Source organism: Balearica regulorum, chromosome 32 (assembly GCF_011004875.1).
Source record: "Balearica regulorum gibbericeps isolate bBalReg1 chromosome 32, bBalReg1.pri, whole genome shotgun sequence".
Lineage (NCBI taxonomy): Eukaryota > Metazoa > Chordata > Aves > Gruiformes > Gruidae > Balearica > Balearica regulorum.
In genome coordinates this window covers 838,994-858,161 of record NC_046215.1, presented here as the reverse complement: position 1 = coordinate 858,161, position 19,168 = coordinate 838,994, and the positions used below count along the sequence as shown (strand labels likewise).

The 19,168-nt window shown below is 56.5% G+C and overlaps 2 protein-coding genes across 5 annotated transcripts in view; one reads left to right on the top strand and one right to left on the bottom strand.

The window, feature by feature from the left end:
• The first annotated feature begins 2,393 nt into the window (after positions 1 to 2,393).
• Positions 2,394 to 19,168, top strand: part of LOC142598960 (class I histocompatibility antigen, F10 alpha chain-like) — a 29,487-nt gene continuing 12,712 nt past the window's right edge. The window contains exons 1-8 of one of the 2 annotated variants that reach the window (XM_075738490.1): positions 2,419 to 2,522; positions 3,150 to 3,413; positions 4,183 to 4,458; positions 4,536 to 4,808; positions 4,891 to 4,992; positions 5,146 to 5,172; positions 5,472 to 5,504; positions 5,685 to 5,800. In XM_075738490.1, coding sequence (XP_075594605.1) covers positions 2,459 to 2,522; positions 3,150 to 3,413; positions 4,183 to 4,458; positions 4,536 to 4,808; positions 4,891 to 4,992; positions 5,146 to 5,172; positions 5,472 to 5,504; positions 5,685 to 5,698 — 1,053 coding nt within the window. In that variant the 5' untranslated portion in view covers positions 2,419 to 2,458 and the 3' untranslated portion in view covers positions 5,699 to 5,800. Of the gene's footprint in view, positions 2,523 to 3,149; positions 3,414 to 4,182; positions 4,459 to 4,535; positions 4,809 to 4,890; positions 4,993 to 5,145; positions 5,173 to 5,471; positions 5,505 to 5,684; positions 5,801 to 19,168 lie in introns of those variants that run through there. The other variant, XM_075738491.1, reaches the window with a different exon arrangement.
• Positions 11,324 to 17,698, bottom strand: LOC142598903 (early activation antigen CD69-like). 3 transcript variants are annotated; one of them, XM_075738305.1, is made up of 7 exons: positions 17,037 to 17,698; positions 16,619 to 16,708; positions 16,059 to 16,231; positions 15,671 to 15,771; positions 14,938 to 15,509; positions 11,935 to 11,999; positions 11,324 to 11,781 (listed from the first exon to the last, which is right to left on the bottom strand). In XM_075738305.1, exons 1-5 carry the CDS (start codon positions 17,233 to 17,235, stop codon positions 15,386 to 15,388), a joined length of 687 nt encoding a protein of 228 aa, XP_075594420.1. In that variant the 5' UTR covers positions 17,236 to 17,698; the 3' UTR covers positions 11,324 to 11,781; positions 11,935 to 11,999; positions 14,938 to 15,385. The 3 variants fall into 3 exon arrangements, with proteins under 3 accessions (XP_075594420.1, XP_075594421.1, XP_075594419.1); XM_075738306.1 differs by having other exon boundaries at positions 11,324 to 11,777; XM_075738304.1 differs by lacking the exons at positions 11,324 to 11,781; positions 11,935 to 11,999 and adding an exon at positions 12,981 to 13,538 and having other exon boundaries at positions 14,630 to 15,509.

The following is a 19,168-nucleotide window of genomic DNA, read 5'->3' as shown; positions in this document are numbered from 1 at the left end:
CTCCAGAACCTCTGGACTGATAGGAATAGGAGCCCGAAAAGGGTCCTTCAGTTTCTGACAATCCCATTTCCAATGTCCCAGTTCTTTCCAGTAGGCACACTGAGGATCTCCTAAGGTATTGCTGGTATTTTGTGCTGGAGGGGCCCCGCCTCTCCCCCAGAGTATTGCCTTGCCGTCCTCCCCTGAAGTTACTGTTTGCTGAGGCTCCCTGCAGTGCAGCTCTCAGGTTACCCGTCTCTTTCCCTGTCTCCCCGTGCCTGTCTCCTCCGCTCTCTTTCGTTTTCTCGTTGCTCTTCTTTCATTTCCTTCTCTTGCTCTCTGCTATCAAAAACCATCCATGCAACCTCCAACATCTTTCATTAATTCCAAATCATGCTCCTCATCACGCTCGCACTTCCAACACCATTGCCCCGTACTACAAGCAGAGCAACACCTTCACAGCCTCCCGCTGCCTTTTCCTGCTTTTCTAATGCTGATGCCAGGGGGGCTTGCAGGGTAAACCCACAGTCCTTCAGCCCCTCCGGATGATTTCGCAAGGTGAAAAACAAATCAACATAAGGTACCTCATCCCATTTCTTCTCCCTTCTACAAAACAACATCAATTGTAATATTGTATTATATTACAAATTCTTATTCTTGTGCAGTTTTTCCTGACCATCCAATTTATATATCGACCACCAGTGATTATAATACTCAATTAGTTGTCTTTTTATAAGAGGGTCCCCTCCTATTTGTTTCCAACGTTTTAAAATACACCCTAGGGGAGATTTCTTTAATATTCCCCCATCCACCGAAGGTTTGTTACCCATCGTAACGCAAATACCACAAAATCCACAGAACAAAAATTGACAAATGACAGAAGTAACACAAAACAATACCACAAAAAAACCCACAAAACAAAAATTGACAAATGACAAAAGTGACAAAAGTAACACAAAACCATTAAAACACAAATTCTTGATTGATCAATACCTTTCAAACGTTCTTACAAAATTCTCAAATCGCAGTCCAATAGCCCCTCGCGTAGCTCACGCCACGGCTTACTTGAAGGCTAAGGGGGCCTCTAACCCAAAATCTGAAATCTCATTTAAAAAGTAAGAGAAATGCCTTTTACCTGTCCCAGGGAACGTGCTCAGACCCTTCAGGATGGAAGGGTCTCCCCGAGAATCCCTCGGGGCCGGCCGGAGGTCCTATGAGCCCACGGATGCGTCGAGATTCAAAAGCCTTGTGCCATCTGGGTCGCCAAAACTGTCACCGAAATTTGGGAATGAAAGAAAACTCCTTAACACCAATTTGGCATGAAGAAGCAGGCATTTTCTTTATTGCAGCGCTGGGTGTCAGGAGGAGAGTTCCTCAAACCAGGCACACCTAACGCTGCTTCTCTTGTCATATTTATACACAAACGTTACAAAGATTACAAAGCGGTACGCTCCCTGTTACGATAATTGGTTCCTATTTCTTTGCCTAGTATGCAAACTAGAAGGCCTGCTCAGTTCCTTTCTCCGCCTCTATCTTTTGAGTAGCTGGTATAGTTTGGGTAGGGGGCTTATGGGTCGGTGCTCGTGGGGACCCTGGCCCAAATTACCTTTCCCCTAGTTTCTCAGTATTTCGGTGTTGGTAGTTGCTTGCTATACACCTCAGCAAGATCAGGATGTTGCTGGAGGCAATGAATGGCCTCCCTTTCTGCAAGGTATGTACATAAGGACCTTGAAGCGTCTTGTAGCTCCTCCTTTTTCTGATGATGCGTAGCAGGGGCTCATTCTAAGACTCGTTAGCTTTCTGCCTAAAGTAATAATGAATAGTTTCTTATCACATATAATACAAGTAGGCCTTCATTACAGGCCTTTCTTCTTGGCTACACAAGGGACACCTCCCACAAGCCCTGGGGGGTGCCTACACTCCCCAGTTTTTTTACCGTTTTCCCAGCTTTTTCACCCAGAAACCCCCAGGGTGGCAGAGCCGGGGTGGGGAGAGCCGTGGGGCGCCTGGGTGTCCTCCCCCCCCCCGGGACAGACAGGTCGTGGGGGTCTCGGGGTGGCCCGGGGGAAGGGGACAAGACCGAGGCCGGGGGGGGGATGTTACAGAACTGCGACTTGGGGGGCCCAGGGGTGACCCCAGGCTGGGGGGGGACAGGTGAAATGGGGGTGCGGGGGGTCTCGGGCCCTGAGGAGGGGTCGGGGGGGGCTGAGGGCTGGGCTGCGCCGTGGGGGGGTCCCGGCCCGAGGATCCCGGGGGGTGGCGGGGTCCCGGTTGAGTCCCGGGGGGCCCCTGTCGCCGCCCCTCCCCCCGCGCTGCCTCCGCCGCTTTCGCTTTCGCTTCTCCCCAAGCTGCAGAGACGGGATCTGCCCGGCGCCCGGTGACGTCTCACGCATCTCGGGCTGCCATTGGCGGACGGGCGCTGGCGGAGCCAATCGCGGGGCGAGCCGCGCCAATCGCGGTGCCGGAGCGGAGCGGAGCGATGGGGCCGGGCCGGGCGCTGGGGCTGGGGCTGCTGCTGGGGGTCCTCGGCGGGGCGGCGAGCGGTGAGCGCGGGCGGGGACCCGGGAGCCCGTTCCTGGGCGCCGGGACCCCCCTGGACCCCCTTTCCTGGTCCGCGGTGCCCCATTCCCCGGGCACGGGGACCCCCCCCCTTGACCTGCCCCTCCATCCCGGGGGACCAGGACCCCGCTGGAGCCCATTTCCTGGGCACCTGGGAACCCTCCCGGGAACCGGGACCCCCCAGTCCCCCTTCCTGGACACGGGGTACCCCCTGGGAACACCCCCCGCACCCCCGGGTCCCCCTCCTAGGCCCCCCCCCCCCGGACCCTTCCCCGGATCTGCTTCTCCTTGACGCCAGGGACCCCCCTGCACCCCCCTTCCTGGGCATCTCGGGTCCCCCACCCCCCTGGCCTCCCTGTCATTGACACCAGGGACCCCCTGGGCTTCCCTTCCTGGGAACCAGGACCCCCCTCCTGGACACACCTCGCTCCCCCAACACCCCCCCCACCAGTCACAGCCCCCCTGAAGCTGCCCCCCCCCCCCCCCCGGATCTGCTCCCCTGGGACCCCCACCCATCCTCGCTGCCCACCCCTGGACCCCCACCCCTTGGGCACCCTCACCCCTGTCCCCCCGAGCCCCCCAATCCCTCACTGTCCCCCGTGTTCCCGCAGAGCTCCACTCCCTGCGCTATTTCCACATCGGGGTGTCAGAGCCCAGCCCGGGGGTGCCCCAGTTCGTGTCCGTGGGGTACGTGGACGGGAACCTCATTTCACGCTACGACAGCGAGACGGGGAGGGCGGTGCCCGGGGCGGACTGGATGAGGGACAACCTGGATCAGCAGTACTGGGACGAGGTGACCCAGACGGAACAGAACAATCAGCAGGTTAACCGCATCAGTCTGAAGGCAGTGCGGGGCCGCTACAACCAGAGCGAGAGTGAGTGTGGGCTGGGACGGGGCTCCGTGGGGCTGGGATGGGGCTCCGTGGGATGGGAGAGCTCCCACCCCCCCTCCCCCCCACAAGACCCTGCCCTGCCCCACGCTCCTGCCCCGGCTTGTGCCGACCCTTCCCTGCCCGGTGCCATTGTCAGAGGGCTCCCAGGCACCCAGTCCCCCAGTGCGAGGGGGTCCCGGCTGCCTGTCCCAGCCCCACAGTCCTTGGGATCCCTTCTCCCAGAGCCGGGGGGGGGCTTCTGGCCACCCCACCCAGCGCATCCCCACCCCACAGTGCCCAGCACCCCATCCCAGGACTGGCCGCCACATCCCAGCCCCTTGCCGTCCCCACGGCAGTTGAGATCCCCAAAACCAGAGGGGCTCCCACCCTGTGTTCAAGCCCCCACCATTCCTATTGTACTTTGTACCCCCCACCCCAGAGCCAGATAGGCTCACTCCAACCCATCCCACCTCCTTGTCCCCCCTCAATGGCATTCAGGACCCTGTCCCAGCCCGTTGCTGTCGCAGGGTGCTGTGGGGCTGGGTGCCAGCCCAGCCATGCCCTGGGGGCAGGGGGTCTGTGTCACGGCTGTACGTGATGCCCCGAGTGCTGTGGGCCCCGGGCAGGACGGGGGGCAGCTCTGGTGCCGGTGCCCGATATCCCTGGGCCTCACACAGGGCTGGAGTGGGGGGTGGTATCGGGGGGTCCGTGCCCCACTGAAGGCCCAGGGCTGTGGCAGCCCCTCAGCCCCATCTCCCTGGTCACGTTTCAGGGGCTCACACGCTGCAGAACATGGTCGGCTGTGAGCTCCTGGAGGATGGTGGCACCAGGGGGTATTGGCAGATCGCCTACGACGGGAGGGACTTCATCGCGTTCGACATGGACACCATGACGTTCACCGCAGCGGACGCAGCAGCACAAATCACCAAGAGGAACTGGGAGGCGGACGGGAGTGTCACTGAGAAATGGAAGCACTACCTGCAGAACACCTGTGTCAAGTGGCTGAGGAAATACGTGAGCTACGGGCAGGCCGTGCTGGAGAGGAAAGGTGAGGGCGAGACGGGGACCCCAGGGACCGGCCAGCGCAGGCGCATGTGTTGGCCCTCACTGCCACCCCCTCCGCAGAGCGCCCCACGGTCCGAGTGTCGGGGAAGGAGACCCCCGGGATCCTGACCTTGCACTGCCGCGCTTACGGCTTCTACCCGCGGCCCATCACCGTGAGCTGGCTGAAGGACGGCGAGGTCAGGGACCACGAGACCGAGCGGGGCAGCATCGCGCCCAACAGCGACGGCACCTACTACACCTGGGCCTCCATCGCGGCCCGCCCGGAGGAGAAGGACAAGTACCGGTGCCGCGTGGAGCACGCCAGCCTGCCCGAGCCCGGGCTCTTTGCGTGGGGTGAGCCCGGTGGCCTTGGGCACGTGGAGCGGTGGGCTGGGGTGGTTCCCCTTCCCCTCCTCACGGCCCTGCTCACCCCCAGAGCCGGAGTCCAACCTGTTGGCCATCGTGTTGGGTGTGATTGCTGCCATGCTGGCTGTCATCGCCATCATCGCCGGAGTCGTCATTTGGAAGCACAGATCAGGTAAAGAGCCGGGGTGGTGAGGCAGAGGGGTGTGGGAGGAAGGCAGGGCCTGGGGGGCCAGGAGGGGCTGTGGGCATGAGCCACTGCACTCTGGGGAGCCCCCGAGCCTGACGGTGAAGCGTGGTGGATGCTGATGCCTCTTTCTCTCTGCAGGGAAGAAGGGCCACGGCATGGCGTCAAGTGAGTACTGGGGGCAGGTCTGGCTCCAGCCGCTGCTCAGTGCCGGGGAGGTCTCGTGGCTCCGGTTTCTGGCCGCTGCCGGCATTTCCCCATCCCCCGTCCTCCCTGTGCCGCCCCTCTTTACCGCCCTGTAGCAGGGACGTGTGGCAGAGGTGGTGTCTCCCCTCCGGTGCTCGCGGTGCCATCCTCCTCTCCCAGTGGCTGCAGCGCGGCCACGGCTCCCGGGCCGGCTCCTGGCACGTGCACCGAGCCCGCAGCGAGCAGGGGGCTGGCAGCTCACGGCTATTTCTCCCTCACAGGCACGGACAGGGGCTCTGGCAGCTCGGCCCAAGGTACGGCGGTGGGACTGGGGGGGTGGACGGGGGCAGTCCCAGGTCTCTGTGCTCCCCCATGGGACCTGTGGCCAGAGCAACACCGGGCTGTGGGAAGGGGATGCTGAGACCCCCTGAGCAGAGGGTTGGGGACAGGGAGGTGGCCCTGGGTGACACTGTCTCTTCCTCTGGTCCCTGCAGTGATGAACGCCTAACCACTCCACGGGGGGACTCGGCGGCTGGATGCGGCCCCCTGCCCTCTCACCGGCTGGACACAGAGGTGCTGGCGGCAGCTGGGAGCTCCCACAGAGAGCTGGTCACGCTGCGCCTGCCCACCCCAATAGATGGGTGGCTCTTCTGGCTGGGTGAGCTGCCTTGTTTACAATGCTTTTAAAATCCTGGTGCTTGGGCTGCTCTGGCAGCCTTGGGTCGACGGCTGAGCTGGTTTTATCTAGGATAGAGCCAGGACAGCTGACCCCGACTGACCTAAGGGATATACCATACTGTATGGTGTCTGCTCAGCAATAACATCTGAGAGCAAGGAGGAGGAACAGGGAACATTCGTTATTTATGATGTTTGTCTTCTGGGGCAACCCCTACATGTACTGAAGCCCTGCTTCCCATGAAGTGGCTGGACATTGCCTGCTGATGGGAAACAGAAAATAGATCTTTTGGTTTTCCTTTTCTGCTGCATCGGGGTTTTGCTTTTGTGTTATTAAACTGCCTTTATTTATTTTGACCCAGGAGTTGTTTTGCCATCTTATTTTTCTGCCCTCCCTGTCCTGCTGAGGAGGGGAGTGATGGAGCAGCTTGGTGGGCACCTGGTGTCCAGCCAAGGTCAACCCCTGACAAGGATTTGTGACCCAAACAGCGATGGATCTTGTCAGTGGTGGCATAGTGTCAAGGCCTTGATGTTGAGAGGATACACAACCAGGCAGATGATCCAAACTAATGAGAGATATTCCAGGGCATAGCATGTCATGCATGATGATAAAAAGGAGAAAGAGGGTGTTTATGGGCATTGGCCAGCTTTTCCTTGGGAATGGGCTGGTTGTCCATCTCCCTGTGGGAGGCAGCGAGCTCTGACACCATGTGGCCGAGCACGGAGAAGGTCTCTTGCTCTGAGGTCACGCAGATGGGCATTGAGAAGAAGGTGCTCCGATACCATGGGCAGAGGCAGAACCCCTCCTGGCCCAGCACCCAGCGACAATCGTTAAAATCTCTCAGGGGTGTCGGGCAGGTCCTGCCGTGCTCTTCCCCTTCTCACACTTCTCCCATCCGCTGACAGGACAAGTTGGGAATGAGCCCAGTTTGGCTGATTTGGGATTTCAAAGTGAAAACGCCCAGCCCCTGCTCCCAGGCCAAAGGTGCCAGCCCCAAAAGGGGGGCCTGGCCTGAGACCTCCCTCAGCAGCCCTCTGTCTTGGTTTAGCCCCAGCTGGCAGCTGAGCACCACGTGGCCGCTCACTCATCCCCTACTCCCCCAGTGGGATGGGGAGGAGAATGGGAAGACAAAGGCAAAGCCTTGTGGGTTGGGGTAAGGACAGTTGACTGGGACAGCAAGGGGAGAGGGAAATAACAACAACAGTACTTAACAGAATATACAGAACTGGTGACACAATGCAGTTTCTCACCCAACGGCCATAGAACTTAGACCGCACACTCAGACCCATCCCAAAGTCAGACTGTCCCGGAGCCATGCGCCCTGGGGACGTGCCACCCCCCCTTTTATACTGAGCATGATGTGACATGGTATGGAATATTCCCTTTGGCTAGTTTGGGTCACCTGTCCTGGCTGTGTCCCATCCCAGCTTCTGGTGAAAATTAACTCTATCCTAGCTGAACCCAGGACATTACCTTCCCCTTGTTCCGTACCATCTATGTCATGCCCAGATCCTACACTTCCCATTTAATCAGCACCCTTTCCCCTGTGTTTGAGAGATATATACACACAGATATCATTCCCTTAGTCTATAGGTGTCCACTGAGTTCATTTTGTCTGTGACTTTGGGCTCCATCTGTCACAAGAGTCTCTCAGGGCAGGAGTGATGACATGTGCTGTGGGATCGTTGCATGCTGCATCTGGAAGTCGTGGCTATGTATCTGGCGTGGTCCATGCTCGTGGTCTGTGGGTGTAAGATGTTGATTTTTCAAGGCCATCGGTGGGCACCGATTGCTAAGGCTAGTTCTAGTTCCATCATCGCAGCATTCATCCTTCATTGATTTGGGTGATACTTGCTATAATACGTTTGGTCCAGAGTATAGTAATTGCAGCAATGATAACGTACAATGCCGGGTTTGTTTAGCAATTAACAACAGACAATTTAATTTATTGGCTTTTTTCAGCCAAAATCAGATTCCCCTGAGGTACACATTGGACTTCCCCATCCTTCTGCATCACCCACCAGGTGCACCCAGGTCCTTGAGCAAAAGCAATGCCACAGATGGGTTTGCTTTTGTCTGAAGCAGGGCTAACCCAGACTGTCTTCCCTAACTATACGTACCATGGGGACTTTATCTCCTTCTACAGGATGTAGAAGTTTTGATTGGGCAGGGCCAGCTTGATTGGTAGACCCCCTAGTGTTAACTAACCAGGTGGCCTTTGCTAAACGGGTGTCCCAATGTTTGAAGGTCCCACCACCCGTTGCTGTCAGGGTAGTCTTTAGCAGTCCATTGTATTGTTTGATTTTCCCAGAGGCTGGTGCATGATAGGGGATGTGATACACCCACTCAATGCCACGCGCTTTGGCCCAGGCGTCTATGAGGTTGTTCCGGCAATGAGTCCCATTGTCTGACTCAATTCTCTCTGGGGTGCCATGTCCCCACAGGACTTGCTTTTCAAGGGCCAGGAGAGTGTTCCAGGCGGTGGCATGGGACACGGGATATGTTTCCAGCCATCCGGTGGTTGCTTCCACCATTGTAAGTACATGGCGCTTGCCTTGGTGGGTTTGTGGGACTGTGATGGAATCAATCTGCCAGGCCTCCCCATATTTCAGCCATCGTCCTCCATAGCAGACAGGCTTTAGCCACTTGGCTTGCTTGATGCAGCGCATGTTTCACATTCATGGATGACCGGTGAGATAGCGTCCACGGTCAAGTCCACCCCTCGATCATGAGCCCATCTATGTATTGCATCTCTTCCTTGATGGCCTGAGGTGTCCTGAGCCCAAGAAGCTGTAAACAATTCACCCTTATGTTGCCAGTCCAGATTTACCTGAGCCACTTCAATCTTGGCAGCCTGATCCACCTGCTGGTTGTTCTGCTGTTCCTCGGTGGCCCCACTCTTGGGTATGTGGGCATCTACCTGACAGACTTTCACAACCAGCTTCTCTAGCCGGGCAGCAGTATCTTGCCATAATTTGGCAGCCCAGATGGGTTTGCCTCTGCGCTGCCAGTTGCTCTGCTGCCATTGCTGTAGCCACCCCCCCAGGGCATTTGTCACCATCCACGAGTCAGTGGAGAGGTAGAGCACCGGCCACTTTTCTCTTTCAGCAGTGTTTAGAGCCAGCTGCATGGCTTTCACCTTTGCAAACTGGCACCTTCTCCTTCAGCAGCTTCTGTGACTCATCGTGTAGGACTCCATACAGCAGCCTTCCTCCTCCGATGCTTTCCCACGATGCGACAGGACCCGTCAGTGAACAGGGCGTAGGGCTTCTCCTTTTCTGGCAGTTTATTATACGGTGGGGCTTCTTCAGCGCGTGTCACCTCCTCCTCTGGTGACATTCTGAAATCTTTGCCTTCTGGCCAGTCCATGACCGCTTCCATAATTCCTGGATGATTGGGGTTTCCTAGTCAAGCCTTCCGTGTGATCAGTGCAACCCCCTTACTCCACGTAGCACCCATTGCATGGTGTGTAGAGGGGGCCCTCTCTTTGAACATCCAGCCCAGCACCGGCAGTCGGGGTGCCAGGAGGAGTTGTGCTTCAGGACCAAGCACTTCTGAAGCAGCTGGAACCCCTTCATATGCTGCCAATATCTCTTTTTCAGTCGGAGCGTAGCAGGCCTCATATCCTGGGTACCCCCGACTCCAAAACCCCAGGGGTCGACCTTGAGTGTCCCCTGGTGCTTTCTGCCAGAGACTTCAGGCAGGGCCGTTCTCCCTGGCTGTGGTGTAGAGCACACTCCTGCTCGGACTGGCCCAAGGGCCACCGCATGAACTATTTCCTCTTTAATTTGTTCAAAAGCTTGTCATTGCTCAGGGCCCCATTTGAAATCGTTCTTCTTCCAGGTTACGTGGTAGAGAGGGCTTACAATCAGACTGTCATTTGGAACATGCGTTCTCCAGAAACCCACAACACCTAAGAAAGCCTGCTTTGGCTTTTTTTGTTGGTTGGTGGAGACATGGCTGCTGTTTTGTTACTCACATCCATTGGGATCCAATGACGCCCATCTTGCCATGTTATTCCTACGCACTGGATCTCCTGTGCAGGTCCCTTGACCTTACTTTGTTTTATGGTGAAACCAGCTTTCAGCAGGATTTGGATTATTTTCTTCCCTTGCTCAGAAGCTTCCTCTGCTGAGTTGCCCCATACAATGATGTCATCAATGTAGTGCAGGTGCTCTGGAGCTTCACCCTGTTCCACTGCAGCCTGGATCAGGCCATGGCAAATGGTGGGGCTGTGTTTCCACCCCTGGGGCAGTTGGGTCCAGCTGTACTGGACACCCCTCCAAGGGAAAGCCAACTGTGGCCTGCACTCTGCCACCAAAGGGATTCAGAAAAACGCATCAGCAATATCAATTGTGGCAAACTGCTGGGCTGCCTTTGACTCCAGTTCCTATTGAAGTTCCAGGATGTCTGGCACGGCAGCACTCAGCAGCGGTGTGACTTCATTCAGGCCACGATAGTCTACCGTCAGCCTCCACTCTCCATTGGACTTCTGCACTGGCCATATGGGACTGTTAAAGGGTGAGCAGGTTCTGCTGATCACTCCCTGACCCTCCAGTTGACGAATCAGCTTGTGGATGGGAACCAGGGAGTCTCGGTTGGTGTGGTATTGCTGCTGGTGCACTGTTGTGGTAGTGACTGGCACCTGTTGTTCTTCAATCCTGAGCAACCCCACAACAGAAGGGTCTGCAAGACACTGGGCAAAGTAGATAACGGTTCAAATTCCTCCGTCTCCAAGGCAGCTATACCAAAAGCCCACCAGTAGTCTTTTGGGTCTGTGAAATACCCTCTCTGGTGGTAATCTATGCCAGGGATGCCCGAGCCTCTGGACCAGTCACAATGGGGTGCTTTTCCCAGTCATTCCCAGTTAGACTCACTTTGCCCTCCAGCACAGCCAGCTGTTGGGATCCCCCTGTTACTCCAGAAATACAGATGGGTTCTGGCCTTTCACGGCTCGATGGCATTAGGGGACACTATGCACCAGTGTCCACCAGAGCCTTGTACTCCGGTGGGTCTGACATGCCAGACCGTTGGATCCACACAGTTCAATAAACCTGGTTGTCCCTCTCCTCCACCTGGCTGGAGTAGGGCCCCTCTAATCCTGCTCATCATATTTTCATATTTGCTACTTATTTTGAAGAATCATAGAATGGTTTGGGTTGGAAGGGACCTCAAAGATCATCTAGTTCCAACCCTGCAGCCATGGGCAGGAACACCCTCCAGTAGACCAGGTTGCCCAAAGCTTCATCCAAACTGGCCTTAAACACTTCTTGCAAAGTCAACTAAGAGGTCCCTTCAAGAGGGTCATAACTACGATCGGGCCTTCCACTCAGTCTGGCAGACTGCCCGCTGGAAACCAGAGCGGCATTTTTCCTGGAAGAATCCCCTTTTGGGACAGTTTTGCCTTGCAACTCATTTCTGTAGGGTTCAGATAGGTTTTCCATCCCACTTCCTCATGTCATCTCCATGGTCGCACAGGTAAAACCACAGGGTGCCTCATGCTGTGTACTCTCTATATCCTCTCTCTTGAGCAGAGGAACACTTAATCCTAACAGCTGAGATATTGGTCCACAAAGCTGGGGAGTAGGACATATCCTCTCTGAATTCCTGAAACTCCCAGGACAGTTTCTCCACAGCCGAGACAAGGGAAGAAGAGAGACTTTCTCCATGTTGCCAGAGTTGGCGAGCCACTTCATCCACCATTGGTACCTCTTCAGTTTTCCAGTCCATCACTGCCAGGGAGTTGGCATACAATGATGGTGCGCTCCGTCCAAACTTCTGCCACACGAGTCAGCTACACTGGATGTCATCAGGATCTGTGGGTCACTGCACGTTGTCCGGGTCACAATAAACCACCTCCCGCACAGCCAATTCCCTCGGGTACCGGATACCTCTCTCCACAGTGGTCCACCTGCCTGGATGACAGACATCATCTTCATTGAAGGGATACCTTTCCCTCACGCCTGACAGGAGTCACCTCCAGAGGCTGAGGGCTTCTGTCTTCTTCCCAATCACCTTGTTGATGCCCCCCTCCCTAGACAAGGATCCCAGCTGCTTGGCCTCCCTACCCTCCAATGCCAGGCTACTGGATCCATCATCCCAGCATCCAAGCAGCCAGGTAACAATGTGCTCCCTGGATGACGGCTGGAATCTTTTCTCACATCTCACAGCTCGCCCAGGGACAGGGATCGGGTGATGACCTCTGGCTCTTCCTCCTGTTCTCATGATGGTCCTGGTTCATCGTCATCCCTTACTAAGCAAACTGATTTTTTTGTGTATTTCTTCTTCTGCTGTATACAGGTGACTGATACTGGTTCCCCAGAGTTGGAGTGGCCACCATGCCTGTCATTTGGTCATCAGATCCAGAGACCTTCTCCTCCCTCTGAAGGTACTGAATAGTGTTGAACAGAGCTTCAGTAGGCACGGGTCAAGCCCCAGCACCTCGCAGTGATTTGTCTCTCTGGACCTGCCAGGGCAACAGCACCCGTTTTCCAAATATTCTACTAGCTTTTCAGGATTCTGCATTTGTTCAGGGCTGAATTTCCAAAACACTAGGGGTGCCCACCACGCCGGGCATTTGCCCATGCTACCCCAAAGACAGCCTCTGCCACTCAACTATCCGGTGATATCTGGGTGGTATTTTTAAATAGTTTAACCCTGAACAAGACCTGAAACACCTTCAGGAGACCCAGCAATAGAAGCATGCTGGTCTGAACGTCCCAAGGATATTCAAAATTCTCAAGAGCTGTTTGTAGCTAGCCTGAACGAGAAAGGAAAGGTGAAGGTGTTCCCCTCTGTGTCCTCCACAGATTGGTTCTCCGCCGAAAAAAGGTAGAGACTGTGATTCCTAGTACTTCCAGGAGATAGTGCCCAAGGTATGGAAGAGACAGCAGTGTTGAATACACAGACCAAATCATTCTCACAGCCAATGGCGGTATCTTATCATGAGCCAGAACACCGTGCAGCAAAAGGAACGTTCTCAACCAGCTCCCAGAGAAGAACAGCACCATAGGGAACACATAATAACAGTAAGGACGTACATGACACAATGACACGAAAAAATATTACAAGATTGTGTCCAGCAACTCTTAAAGTGATATAACACCTGTTTACAAATAATCTCTTTTAACATGCTCTGGTCATATCCGTTCTTATCTCAAACCTTTGAGCCCCATGTTGGCCACCAAAAAAGCTTGTGGAAAAAATCTGTGGGTTGAGATAAAGGGAATTTTATAGGAGAACACAAATAATAACAATAACAGCAACAACAAAAACTATAATAAACAAGTGATGCACAGCATCACCAAAGTCGATGCTCTGCAAGACCCTGAGCTGCCCCACCTCCTGGGCTACCCACCAGTTATATATGGAACACGACATCATATGGGATGGAACACCCCTTTAGTCAGTTGGGGTCAGCTGTGCTGGCTGTGTCCCCTCCCAGCTCCTTGTGAACATTAACTCCACCCCTGCTGAAACCAGGACACCTCAGAGAAAGAGGCCACCCTCTCAGTGCCCTTTTGCTTGGTCTCAGAGCAGGAGGCAAGCCTGGAGCACTGGGATGGAGGGCCACCAGCTTCTCAGGAGTGATAGGCAGAGCAGGCGAGGTAGAGGAGTTGCACTGTAAGGAAGGAAGAGGTTTTGCCACACAGCCTCTGCAGTTCGGGATGACCTGGTGTGGTGGGTTGACCCTGGCTGAGGGCCAGGTGCGCACCAGAGCCGCTCTATCACTCCCCTCTTTCATTAGACAGGGGAGAAAAGGTACAATGAAAGAAAACTTACGGGTCGAGATAAGGACAGGGAGAGATCATTCTCTAATTATCATCACGAGCAAAACAGACCAAACTTAGAGAGGGAATTCATCTTATTTATTACTAAGCAAAACAGAGTAGAGGAATGAGAAATAAAACCAAATCTTAAAAACACCTCCCCCCACCCCTCCCATCTTCCCGGGCTCAAATTCACTCCCGGCTTCAACCTCCGCCCCCCGCAGCGGCACAGGGGGACGAGGAGTGGGGATTACGGTCAGTTCATCACGCAGTGTTTCTGTCGCTTCTTCATCCTCAGGGGGAGGACTCATTGTTTCCCCGCTCCAGCGTGGGGTCCCTCCCACGGGAAACAGTCCTTCACGACCTTCTCCAACGTGAGTCTCCTCCACGGGGTGCAGACCTTCAGGAGCAGACTGCTCCAGCGTGGGTCCCCCACGGGGTCACAAGTCCTGTCAGCAAACCTGCTCTGGCGTGGGCTCCTCTCTCCATGGGGCCACAGGTCCTGCCAGGAGCTTGCTCCAGCGTGGGCTTCCCACGGGGTCACAGCCTCCTTCAGGTGTCTCCACCTGCTCCGGCGTGGGGTCCTCCACGGGCTGCAGGTGGAATCGCTACACCCCCTCATTCTCCCTCCATGGGCTGCAGGGGGACAGCCTGCTTCACCATGGTCTTCACCACGGGCTGCAGGGGAATCTTGCTCGGGCGCCTGGAGCACCTCCTGCCCCTCCTTCTGCACTGACCTTGGTGTCTGCAGAGTTTCTTACATCTTCTCACTCCTCTCTCTGGCTGCAAAAGCGCTCTCTAACTGTTTTTCTCTTTCTTAAATATGTTATCACAGAGGCGCTGATTGGCTTGGCCTTGGCCAGCGGCGGGTCCGTCTTGGAGCCGGCTGGCATTGGCTCTGTCAGACACAGGGGAAGCTTCTAGCAGCTTCTCACAGAAGCCACCCCTGTAGCCCCCCCCGCTACCAAAACCTTGCCATGCAAAACCAACACACGTGGTTGAGAGCCTCTGGGTGAGGATTAGAAGATGGAAGACAAAGCAGATGGCACAGTGGGTGTCCACTACCCATCGCCCAGCCAGGATGACACCACCAATGAGTTATTCCATAGGAGAATTCTCTGGATCGGTCACCCTTGTCCTCATGGGAGACTTCAACATCCCAGACATCAGCCGAGAATGACACGCTGCTGTGACAAGCGGGTCTAGGAGATTCCTGAATTTGTGGAAGACGCCTTCTTGTCACCAGTACTCAGTGACCCAAGTAGAAGAGATGCCCTCCTAGACTTGTTCTTTGTTTCCCACAAGTCCTTCTCCATTCACAGGACGGCTCGTGGCTGCCTTGGCCACAGCATTCATGGAGTGGTTGAGTTTACAGGGTGCTGGCCAGCAGCAGGCTCAACGGGAGTCAGCAGCATGGGCAGAGCTGGGCCCCACCATTTGAGAAGGACGTGAAGGTCCTTGAACATGTCCAGAGGAGGACAAGCCAGCTGGTGAAGGGCTGCAAGGAATGTGCTCTGAGGAGCAGGGCTTTTCCCCTTCTTAAATACCTTATCCCAGAGGCGCTGCCATTGTCACTGATGAACTCGGCCTTGGCCAGTGGTGGGTCTGTCCTGGAGCCAGCTGGAAGTGACTCCATCCAACATGGGAGCAGCTCCTGACATCTCCTCAGAGAAGCCCCCCGCTACCAAACCCTTGCCACGGAAACCCAACAGCCCCCAGCACAGGGAAGGACCTTTCTCCACCACCTCCCTCACGTGGTTCCCAGCAGAACTGAGGCCTTGCTGCACAGATAAGGCCGTTGCTTTGAGCAGCTTGAACTCCAGAGATCATGGTCCTTCAGGAACAAACACGGTTCTTGGCCCCACACCAGGATCCTGCAACAGGAAGCAAATACACCGCTGGTACCATCGGGTTAGCAGGTGTCCCCTCAGGCACCGGGAGGGGACAAGGGCCGCCTGCAAGCAACAGCCTCGGCAGACACGTCCCACCAGACCCTGCCTGTCCCACCACAGGATGGTCTCCCCACAGGACTCACGTCTGGTTGAAGCTGCTGCCGTCCACCCACTCCAGCCGCTCGCCTTGTCTCCGCAGCCCAAGCCAGACATCGGTGTTGCCCTTGAGGCGCAAGAGAAACTCCTGAGTAGGAAAGAGAGAAGCCAACGGTCAGGAGCTGCTGCTGGCCCCACACCAGTCACTGCCCCGGCACCACACTGGTCCCTGCCGGCCTGGCAGGCAGCCCCAGCCCTGCACCACCACCACTGGCCCTGGGATGGCAGCAGCTCCCTCCCAACGGCTGCTCCAACAGGCTCCAGCGCTTCTCAACGAGCTCACCAGCCCCGGGCTCCACACCCAGGGTCTGCACCCAACCCAGGAACCCCACTTCCTTCACCCCCCCCCCGCAGCCACAACAGCCCCCCACTCACCATTTCCCACTCCCTCTGGAGCACAGCCAGTGAGGCCCCGTGCGAGGAGCACCGCTCCTGGCTCCACTTCCAGCTCCCCTCCTCCTTCGAGAGGTAGTAGCAGATGTTGCGATACCCAACCCAGTCATCAGGACAGGCCAGCACCGGAGCTGGACAACCTTCACGTCTTCCTGCTGGAGAGGGAAGAGAAGGGAAAAAGGTCAGAGGATTCTCCTTTGCAGGGAGCAGGGGACACAGCTCCATGGCGCAGGGAATGAGGTAACCACAGGGATCCCCTGTTTGCTGCCAGGGACCAAGAAGGAGCAGACACCCCAGGGGTTAAGAGCCTGTCCCCACAGCACAGGTGAGGGTGTCCCTGTGCCTCCCCAGGACCCCTCAGACAGGGCGGGGGCACAGCCATTCCAAGGGCCTGGCCCCATCACACTCCCCCCACACCAACAGTTGCCCTAACCCAGAGGGGAAGGGGCCGCATCCAGCCTGGTACTGCATGGGCCGGGTTGCTGGCGGCACACACGGTTCTGTGCCAAGGGGCCAGGAGGAGGCAGCTGCTCCTCCCTTACCTGGTTGTACAGCAAGAGCAGCAGCCAAAGCCAGGACCATAACCACAACCACCACCAGGACATACACTAGATGGGGACCGCACCACTTGCCTGCAGGAAGAAAAAGTCACTCGCAGTGAAGACGGTGCTGTCCCAGAGCAGGCACGGCCCTCACATCCCCACCACCCCCAACACAAGCTACCCAGGGAACGTAGGAGGGACACCCCAGGGGACAGACCGCAGCAGGAGAGCTGCCAGATGGATGGAGATGTGGTGGGGAGCTGCTACAGACCACCTGATAGGTACTGAGCACAAGACCAGGCCTTTCCCAGAGAGCTGGAAGAAGCCTCACACTTGCCAGCCCCAATCCTCCCAGGGTGACACCACCACCGAGACATTGTCCCCTCCCTACAGGTCACAGGGGTGGCCCCACACTCACCCAGAACTCTTCTCTGTGTCCTTTTGTCTGGATACCCAGGCACCTCTGTGTGGGAGGATGCCTCTTTGTCCTGGGGACCCAGGGGCTCCTCCATGTTCCCACTGGTATAGCGGAATGCCTCCTCCTCCCCTTGTCCCATGGGAAACAGAGATGTAGAATCACTTTGCTTGTGATAAGCAGAATCTTGTGCCCAAGGCATCACAGCTGCTGGCAGGGGCTGTTCCAAGCCAGGCTTAGATCCTGTTTTACCATCACAGCTGCTATTAGGAGATTGCCAAGAACATGCTGAGGACACACCAGACCAGGACTTTTAATTCTGTTGATGGAAGCAAGGCACTCGCTGGCTAGGAGCGTCTCCCTTCCTGGCTCTGCCGACACACAGGAAGCACCAGCACCCAGAGAGACAGGAATGGGGTGCACCCGGCAGAACAAGGCACCACAGCAGCCCCCAGACAACAAAAGTGGAAGCCCAGGATGCCCTTAACAAAACATCAAGGATACCAAGTCAGAGTCAGCACACAACATCCCCACTCCCACCTGAGCGGAGGATACCGAGGGTGGGTCTCAGCCCTGTTTTACAAACGGATGAGCACACAGGATTAAAGGGGGACAGGAGGACAGGGCTGCTCCCCTGCAACTCCCAGAGGCAGCTCAGCTGGAAGAGCTCCGGCATCACTCAAGAGGGCCGTGCGGCGACAGGACGAGGGGAAATAGTCTCAACCAGAGGGTTTTACCCCAGAGGGCTGATGCAGCCCAGATCTAAGGGGGACACGGGCACATCCCAGCGCCTGGCTACTCCCCGCTGCTGGCACAGGACGGGGACAGCGCAGGCCCAGCCCGCCCAAGGCCAGCACACTATTCACCCCAGGGGTGCTGGCGGCGGCTGGGCCAAGCAGCTCCCGCCCTGCCGGTGCCCTGAAGGGTTCCCAAGCCCGACAGACTCAGCACGGCTCCCCGCCCGGCACGGCTCAGGGCACAGCGGCAAGGGGGAGCCCACAACCGGCCGCTCCCTCAGCGGCCCCAGGAGGGAGGCGGGAAAGCCAGGGGGGAACACGACGAGCAACAAGGGGACGGGGGAGCAACAAGGGGACGGGGGAGCAACAAGGGGACGGGGGAGCCCTCCCCGCACCCCACAACCGCCCAACGAGCGGCCGGGCCCGAGCACCACCGCCCGCCCGGCCGGCCCCTACCTCCGCTCCTACCGCTGCCCTGACGCGCCCAGACTGCTCTGAGGAGAGCACCGCTCCGCTCTTTCAAGGTGACCCGCCCACCCACCAATCAGCGCGCAAAAGGCGGGGAATGGCGGGGGAAGCAGCCAATCGCGACCACGTATTGGGCAGTTAATTTCCATAAGGCCGTGAGGGAGACAGGGCAGGGGTATTGCGTACCATGTGACGTCATGCTCAGCGTAAAAGGGGGCTAGTGAGGGAATAAGCGTCGCGGTGCCTGGATGGGCTGTGTGTCTGGTCAGTAAACTGCCTTGTGTATCGCCCGTTGTGTGTGTTGGAAGTGCCGCTGTTGTTATTTCCCTCTCCTTTTGCTGTTCCCATAAACTGTCCTTATCCCCACCCACCAGTTTTGCCTTTTTCTTCTCATTTTCCTCCCCGTCCCATGGGGCAGGAGGAGCGGGCAAAGGGCTCAGCTGCCGGCTGGGGCTGAACCACGACAGGGCCCAACGCTGGAGCAGTTGGTGAGGAACTGCAGCCCGTGGGCACCGGACGCAAGGGACGGCGGGTGCAAGTGGCACCGAAATTTGGGAATGAAAGAAAACTCCTTAACGCCAATTTGGCATGAAGAAGCAGGCATTTCCTTTATTGCAGCGCTGGGTGTCAGGAGGAGAGTTCCTCAAACCAGGCACACCTAATGCTGGTTCTCTTGTCATATTTATACACAAACGTTACAAAGATTACAAAGTGGTACGCTCCCCATTACGATAATTGGTTCCTATTTCTTTGCCTAGTCTGCAAACTAGAAGGCATGCTCAGTTCCTTTCTCCGCCTCTATCTTTTGAGTAGCTGGTCTAGTTTGGGTAGGGGGCTTATGGGTCGGTGCTCGTGGGGACCCTGGCCCAAATTACCTTTCCCCTAGTTTCTCAGTATTTCGGTGTTGGTAGTTGCTTGCTATACGCCTCA